At 38.0% G+C, this 9,306-nt stretch overlaps 1 protein-coding gene across 1 annotated transcript; it reads right to left on the minus strand.

Moving 5' to 3' along the window:
• LOC105227317 (uncharacterized) lies at positions 1 to 8,886 on the minus strand. The gene is made up of 3 exons (XM_049452244.1): positions 7,256 to 8,886; positions 3,603 to 3,907; positions 1 to 402 (listed from the first exon to the last, which is right to left on the minus strand). The coding sequence occupies exons 1-3, from the start codon at positions 8,283 to 8,285 to the stop codon at positions 292 to 294; spliced, it is 1,446 nt and encodes a 481-aa protein (XP_049308201.1). The 5' UTR covers positions 8,286 to 8,886; the 3' UTR covers positions 1 to 291.
• Positions 8,887 to 9,306: the final 420 nt, after the last annotated feature.

Here is a 9,306-nt window from a genome sequence, read left to right on the forward strand (position 1 = left end):
TATTAGTAAACAACAAAAGCTTTTATTATATCATATTATACAGCATTCTTTCCAGTTCTTCATGCGTTACTTTGCTTCTTTGCTTTTATGCTTTCTGCCGTAATCCTTTTCTTTGTTTCTGCTATCTATGTTTTGTCAAAAGCATTTAATTCCACTCCTTATCCAACTCCGTTATCCCGACCAGTCTGCTCTCTCTCCTTCTCGTAATGTATCGCCTAACCATTCTCTCCACCCAGCATTAGTATCTGTGTGTTATTTAATGCTTACTTTCGGACTACTGGGTGCGTTGTACTAAGAGAAGCCTCCGAGAAAGAAATACGCCTTAAGCGAGTCCACAATACGCGTTATGTAGATACCGTTGTTGTGCAGAGTGAAGATCAGATTTCTCAATGACATCGATTGCTGTAAGAAAATTAGAAAATATAGAATTTGGGGATTAAAAAATACTTTTAAAAAATTAAGGTTTTTCGTAGAGCGCGGTCGATTAATAATTATTAGTAGAGGCTTCAATGAAGGCAAAAAAACTACTTCAAAAATATAGTTTTTTCACGACGATAATCCCATGGAGTTTGGTAATTACTTAAGTTAAATACATAACATTATAACACTAATTACAACCTGAAATAGGCCAAAATGAGAGAGGTGTTAGATTATGGAATGCATTTCGTTGCTTAGAGAAGGTTAGGGCCTTACGGGAACACATTGCGCTTGTGGCATATATTTAGTATGCCGGAGTTGATTCTGGATAGACGAAAATTTAACCTGCGATAATATCCAGAACAAAATTGCGCGAGGGCCCCTTTTGATACGCGAGGCAACTCCAGCTCTTCGTTTGCAATGGGTGGTCAATATTGCATTCGTAATCTGGTCGGTGGTTTGATTCTTTGTCGTTTTTGTAGTAAAGGTATGATCTCCTAATGCTAGGAACCCATTCCGCTCCAAGTTGACAACTGTAAGGATAACTTCTAATTTCTTGAAGAGGAGTGCATTGTATTCCATAACCAAAATGCTTCAATGTCTAAATATTAAGGTGAACCTTAACTCTTTAAATACTATATATCTATAAGGCAATAAATAATCAATAATGATTTATTTTGGTGCCAAGGAAAGGTTAGAGTCAGCCACTCGACTAACGTATTTTATTACGAAGTAAATCTACATCTGATGAAGTAAACTAATGCTGTGTAAGCTGACGTTGAGCGATATCAAAAGCTCCGTCAGAATCGAGAAGGACCTCTCCGAGCCGTTCGATACCAAACGAGGTTTCAGACAAGGCAACTCCCTATCGTGTGACTTTTTCAATCTACTCTTTGAGAAAATAATCCGAGCTGCAGAACTAAATAGAGAAGGTGCCATCTTCTATAAGAGTGTACAGCTGCTGGAGTACGCCGATGATATTGATATCATTGGCCTCAACAACCGCGCCGTTAGTTCTGCTTCCTCCAGACTGTATAAGGAAGCGAAGTGTATGGGTCTGGCAGTACACGAGGGCAAGACAAAATACCTCCTGTCATCAAACAAACAATCGTCGCACTCGCGACTTGACTCTCACGTCACTGTTGACAGTCATAACTTCGAAATCGTAGATAATTTCGTCTATTTAGGATCCAGCATTAACACCACCAACGATGTCAGCCTGGAAATCCAACGCAGGATTACTCTTGCCAACAGGTGCTACTTCGGACTGAGTAGGCAATTGAAAAGTAAAGTCCTCTCTCGACGAACAAAAGCCAAACTCTATAAGTCGCTCATAATTCCCGTCCTGCTATATGGTGCAGAGGCTTGGACGATGGAAGTCGACGTTGTGAGTTTTCGAGAGAAAGGTTCTACGAAAGATTTATGTACCTTTGCGCGTTGGCAACGGCGAACATCGCATTCGATGGAATGATCAGCTGTACGAATTATACGACGGCATTGACATAGTTAAGCGAATTTAGAGACAGCGACTAAGGCGGCTAAGTCATGTCGTCCGAAGGGATGAAATACTCCAGCTCTGAAAGTATTCGACGCAGTCGCCGTCGTGGAAAGCAGTAGAATAGAAGACCCATACGCAGTAGAAAGACCAGATGAAGAACGACCTGACTACACTTGGAATATCCAATTGGCGCCAAAAAGCGAAAGAATAAAAGAAGACTATATGGTTATTCACTGATCCTAAACAAGTTTTTTTTATAACAATAAATTTGTGAAGAAGTTTCTTACACTGTATTGTGTAGCTTTAAAAGATAGCTTCAAGGATACTGCTTCCCTATATTGACTGTAGGAAATATATTGGTATCGAACATTTGATTCTAAAGCTGTCAGTACCAGAATCCCACTCACAGTCAACTTTTTTGATAATAAAGTCAAACAACAAGTATTCCGACACCATAGTCTCCAGAAATATATACTTTTCTAGAGATTCACTGCTGGAACGTTAAGCTCAGAGGTAAGCAGCGATTGTGTTCTAAATATAACGATCTTCTTGTGTTCATGCAATGGAGGTTGTACCCTCCGTCGAAAACAACAAAACTGCATGTGATTTCAATTATTTGGAGAAAACTTGAAGACATACTATAAACCAGGAAGACACTATATGTATTATATAAGAAAATACCACCACATGCTATATCAATACCAATATTGAGCCAAATCAGTTAGGTAACCCTTTCGAAAACAACTTAATAAACCAATTTCGTCCAACTCACGAATTCTTCACTACGAACCCATTAATACTTAGTATGGGTATAACGGAAGCATATAAGCAGAGTTGTATGATGCCGTTATGCATAATATGCACATTTCATATTCACAATATTGATATTAAGAACTATAAAATATTTTGGTCACGTTTCCAGCTCAATTGCCAATTAGAAAAATTCCAATTCACTTTAAAATGCCGAGAAAGCTGCTGAACAACAACAAAGTATAATGAAAAGGTGCGTGTATACATAGAGGTGTTTTCAAAAGGAGCCCGCGAAAGGACGAATATCCACAGCGGAAACCGCTAGGCAAACAACCGAAACGGAAGCTGATTTGTAAACCTACACAAGTGACGAACGGCAGGAGGCAAGAAGCTGGCCTTCACGCGCAATAAAAACGGCAGAGAATATTAAGCGAACACATAGAAATTCGATAGAAATATAAAAAATAGAAATAAAAAAACAACTTTGTAAACGAAAGTTGTGAAAAAGGTGAAAACTGTTTGAGCCTTGACGAGCGGCAAAAAAATTCACGCATCAAATATTTTGATCACGTTGCGCCGTCAAATTATTACCAAGAATTGTAAGTGTATGTGTGTATGTCGATGAAGGCGTGTTTTAAGCGACAAAGAAATATACAATATTCTTTAAATTTCTTGCGGACGTGCGCGCACCGAACTATTCAAAACAATTTGGAGTGAAAAAATGAAACAAAAAAAAACACCAAAAGCATTCAGCCCGAAGAAAGGTGCCATAAAACGTCAGCCCGCGTACCGGGAAAGTGGGCTGTGTTTCACGTAGTCGAAAAAAGAGTATGAGTGAGAACGTAAACTTTTCGAAAATAATTTAGATCGATTATTTTGACTCTCTAAACACAATTTTTGTTTTCTCTCTATATATTGTGTCATTGTCTGTACTTACCTCCATTCTGCTGAGTATCTGCGCGAAGGCCGGTCGTTGTATATTATTCACGAATTTTCTAAACTTATCATCCGATTCGAGCTTATCAAAGAAAGTAGCGAGTATTTGATCTTGTGGCAAGATTTCCAAAATACTATCGACTAGACCATGCAAACCGTTGAGCTGTTTAGTTTTTTGAGTTATGGGCTCATCGAAATTTGAAACTGCTGTAGGTGCTTTTGTTGAAGTGAATGACAGTGCTTCTTCGAAGACGATTGCTGGAGATGTTGTGGTTGCTGATGTATGTTGTTCCATACGAGAGATTTCTAAAAAGTATGAAGAAAATATTGCATGCTGAGTATAATATTTGTCAGGAAATTTTTGTTTTTTTTTATGTTATAGTTGTTTAAATATAGAAGGTGTCCGACTGTATGTTTCTAAAGATGAAAGTGTGAACAAAGAGATGGAGACAAGAAAGCTAGCCAAGCTCCAAAATTTATTATTCTATTATTAATTATGTATATGAATTCTGCAACATAACCTCAATGGAAGGTACTGCTACAAAATCATATCAAAAAGGTGTGAGTTTTGATACTCTCACTAAGTTTTTAGTTAAAATCAAGTTTATATTGAATTAAACTAGAAATAGAGTGTCTGTAACCCAAAGCCAAAAACACATAAGATTGCGTTAAGTGCTTAATTTGATGTTTTATTTCGGAGGATGAAGAGTTGTTTAGCTGAGTGGACTTAGCTAAGCCTATCTATGCGTCCGTACACCGAACTATTCCCTCAGGTTTTGAGATATGGATATAAAATTTTGCACCTCTCTTTTCCTCCTCAAGAAGATAATAATTTGTCAGTACCGCCGATATTTGCCACCATACGATACGTATATAACTGGATTACAATCTGATCGATCAAACTTAAGTTCTTCTATGGAAAATTGGAATTCGGCATATATTATTGATCTTGAATACTATAGCCTCCGATATTATTTAGATCGTTCCACTGTAGCATATAAGCACCATTCTAGTGGTTGATTAAATTTAAATGAAAAACTGTTAACCTGTTTTATGCTATAAGATTTGCACCTGTGAAAGGTATTACAGCTTTCCTTGATTTAATCTTAGATAGGAGGAACTATTGGAAATTTTTAAGATTAATGAAGCCTCATCTTTTGCTATATTTATCTTTTTTTATTTGGAAGATAAGTTCAATCTATTATTCGATCTAGCTGAGTAGGTAGTACCATTGACTGACATCAATACTTGTCTGACTTATTTGCACAGACAGTTTGTTCATATTATTGCGGAGACTTATCGGAAAACTTAAGTTTGTGTTTGAATTCGGAAAATATTACCAAATCTTCACAATGTTGTTAAATATCCTTAGTCATCTTAGACTGAAATCAACAAATGTGTGTTTTTTAAAAAACATGTTTCCGAATAGATTTGAAACACAACTTAACACAATCAGTCCAAATTTTCTCCTAGCCAAAATATGAGAAATGTTTTCATGAATTTTTTGCATCAGTTTTTAACATTTGGCACTTGTGAGAATATAAAATGTTCTGTACATTCTGAATCGATAAGTAACGAAGGGTTAATCTTACTTGTTAATTTTGTGTTTCCTATCCTATCTAATTTTTGAATTGAGTAAATAAGCAGAATAAGCAGAAACAATTTATGAAACTCAAAATTTTAACTTCGTGGAACAAAACGACTGTAATAAATTGACAAAGCTACTAGAGCCAGCCACAAATTTATTGAGCTGGATGATATCTACTCTAGCCAATTTGCCGGGATCAGAGAGAGTATGGTAACTGAGATGCTTCACCCTGAGACTGACGAAAGTTCGACAGTGAAATAGAAAATGTCTAGATGTTTCCATCTCATCTTCCTCCCTGTAACTTTTGAAAGTTGCGTACTCCAAAATCCTTAACCTCTCCGTTTGGAAGTCAATGGGACAACGTCTATAACCTATCAATGCGGTCATATGAACCTTGATAAAATCTGGTAGTTCCATTGATCTTTTGCTTTTCACTTTCACCAGAAGATCCAGTGCATAGGTGAAAGACAACATGGAAACACCTACCCTTTCCCACCTAAATGTGATTTCGGTAAGGGTGTCCTTTATATCGAGATTATCGATTCCTCTATAGCCAAACACACAGGCAAGTATAATATGAGAGGAGCTTGATGTCACAGATCGCAAGGTCATGCACTCCTTGACTAGCTTTGAACGTCTGCCATAGGAGTGGAAGCATTCCTCCCTAAAATAAACAGCATTTCGTTGAATTACATTTGATGCTACCTTAATAGCTGTCACTTGAAAGACACTTCAGTGGTCTGGCAGTCTGAAACAAAAGTTGTTTGAGAGCTCCCAACAGAAGACTCCCCTTTTCAACGTTCCACTTAAGTTTGGATTCATCCGTCAAAAATCTCATAAGGCTTTTCACTATCGACTCCACCCTATCCATATTAAATGTATAAGTATCTTTAAAGTCTACAGGGTTTTTAAAACAGTCAGTTATTATATTTTTAAAAGATTTATTAGTTATTATTTTTGAAGCCTACCCTTTTCATAATTATGTTAGTGATCATTTGATATATAGTATATGAGCCCGAAAGGAGAAATAATGCCGAGATATAAAAATGGAGTCCATTTCCTGCTTAATTCAGTTTGATTAGAGAAGAAGTATTGGTACGTGAAATTCCGAAACCCAAAAATCTTCCCAGAAGCAGAAAACTTAATCTTCTTAATTCAGTTAGTGTTTTAAATTAAAGTCGGATATCGAACATAAGGAATTATAAGTAAAATGTTTCCGCTTCAAGGCCTTCAATTTGCTTGAAATCATTTTTGAAAGGGATTATACTTAAAATAAATATATATTGAGAAACATACAAGCGCACTGAAGTTACAATTACAATAGCAAATATATATGCACATGCTGATTGGTAGGCGAAATAATAGTCCTGCCCGTCTGGCTATTTTATCAAGTGCACGCTCGTACGCGTTTTGCGCTAAAATAATTCAGGTCATGACCGGATCACATTACAGTGCCACGAGCACACATAGCGGCTACATGCATTGTTGTACGCGCTGCAGACAGAAATCCACTCGAACGAGTGAAGCGAATGCATGTACGCGCAATTATATAAGTACCGTAACTGCAGTCAGACCCAGACCCAGACCCGTATATGCGCGAGTGTATGCATTCTGGCTCAATGCGAACTGAGTACATGAACCATGACATTGAAAACAATTCAAATAAAACCATTCAAAATAAGTACAGACGCGCGGTTATCGCATTGCGTTGAATGTCAGAGAGACGGACAAGGACTCTTGTGAACTCATATTACTTTTAGACAGTTAATCTACGTGATATACCTTTGGAAGGTTATGAAAATTATTTTTGCGAGCATTTAAAGCTCATAATTGAATATATAGAAGCTATGAAAGCGACAGTGGCCCGCACGTGATGTCTGCTTTTAGGCGCTTAGCGTGCCGTTGATAACTGAACTTTGAGCAGACGGCCAAAGCGCACACGTGAGCTGGATAAAAAGTGTTGTTTTAAAATTTTACACAGACATTTTAGAAAATTTCCACACTTTTTTCTATTTGGGGATTTCTCAAACCAAAATCATCAAAAAATTAGTCATGCCCACACTCACCATTCACCACGAGCACAGCAGCACTGTTATGCTTAGCCGCCAGCTGGCGCTGCTGTTCTAACTCACTGCTCCTGGAACCGAGCGCTGCCGAATCTTCTACGCTGCGCGCATTCACGTCCACCTTAGTCAAATTCGCCACGGCCGAGACAAATTTCAACACATCAAAGCCGCTCACATTTAGATATTGCAAAAAGGCGCCCACTTCCGGTGAGGCGACAATATGCTGACGCAGCGCAATAAAATCGGGTCCACTCAGATAGGCGTAAGCGCGACGCACTTCCGCATCGTTATTATAATAATTGGTGGCAATCGATTTGACCTCTTCGCTCGGTATTAACGAAATGAAATCACTCATATCAATTGGCGGCACCGGTTGTGGCACAGTGTGCGGCCCATCGGCCAGACGCAACAACACACCGTGGAAGAGCACGCCATCGGCAATAATTTCATCGGCTGCTGCCGCATTAACGGCATCCACATCGGTGGTTTTGATATCGGGCGCATGGTCCGTCTCATCCGCCGCATCGCTGTCGCTGTCCGAACTGAACGGTTCCTGTTGGTAGGAACTGCCCAACGCTGTGGAATCGGACGGATCACCTATGGCGGGTGCCGCGGCGGCAGCGGAGACTATTGAGTCTTCACGCGCCGCAGCTGAGGACAACAGTTCGCTTTGTTGTTGATAAGTCTCGTAGGGATGATTTGATTTGCGCTGCTGTTGTTGGTAATCGGTTTGTTTTGGCCTCGTCTCCAGCAGTATTAAATCATCCAATGTGTCCAACACTGACTCATTAGCCACATTAGTTGCTTGTTGTTCGTTGTCGTTTGTTGTTGCTGTGCTGTTCTGACATAACTCATGGAGACCCTGTCGCGTGCAGCGCACAATTTCTTTCACAACAATCAATTCGGTGCCGTCGGTGGTGTAGCCGCTGCTGGGTCGACAGTGCAACGCTTGAGGGAACAGCGTCAGTAGTAGGTGGAACAGTAAGCAGGTTGTGGTCCCGCTGGTCCTTCGAGACAGTTGAGCAAGCATTTTTGTTTTTGTGTTTTGTTGGTTTTTTTGGGAGAGGAATTTTGGTTTTGTGGATGAACCGATTTCCCGAGCGGATTTAGTGTTTCAGTCTATAACAGTTTTTATAGGTTAGAAAAGTTTAAGTTTTTTTCATACACCCATTCGTAGTTTGAATTTTCATTTCTGTTTTTTTTTGTCGTTAATTAATTTTTTGTGGGGTGTTTTGTCACTTTTTTCGAAAAAATTTCACCTTTTCATAATTGTTTTTTGAAAATTCCACAAAAATATATTCCAAAAACTCCACTTATTTGTTTTCAATAATTTTTATTTTATTATTTTTTCACCTAAAAAATTATTCACTCGAATATTTCCACTCCCCACAAAATATTTCTTTTTTTTTTACTTTATTCTCTCCCTCTCATTGCAGAAATTTCACTCTGTGCAACACTTAATTTAAATAAAATATTAATTTGTCTTCTAAATTAAAAAACAAAATTAAATAATATTTTCTTCAATCTTTTATTCTTGTACAATTTTTTTAGCCTTTTATTCGCTCACTCGCTTTGAAGTCTTTTGCAACATCCGCTAGTCGACCGCCACTCTCATTTGTTGCTGCTATGATACTGTCGCTTATTGTCAATTTCGTAGCCTTTCATCGTTGACTTCCACACAGCGCTTCAATTTAAATTTATTACAACAATCATCATTTATTTAGTTAAATTTAATTTAGTTGCATAGTGAATTCACAATATAAGTAATACAATTTGTAACGAATGGAAAATGGCGCAATTGCCTTCCGGTTGTGACCGCTCTGAACTCGCAAAACGTTGCTTATTTACTACAAGTTTGCTTTAAGTTGGCTTTTATATATTAGGTAACTGTGGTTTGTAATACCAATAATAGAATATCTCATTGAAGTTAGTTAAGTAAAAGTCTTACAGTTTTCCATTACATTTATTTTTCCACTCAATGTATGTACGAGTATACATCGTCATATAGAAACCCATCCTAAAAGCCAATATACTCGTACATAAGTAGTTGC

The sequence above is a fragment of the Bactrocera dorsalis genome, chromosome 3, assembly GCF_023373825.1.
Source record: "Bactrocera dorsalis isolate Fly_Bdor chromosome 3, ASM2337382v1, whole genome shotgun sequence".
Lineage (NCBI taxonomy): Eukaryota > Metazoa > Arthropoda > Insecta > Diptera > Tephritidae > Bactrocera > Bactrocera dorsalis.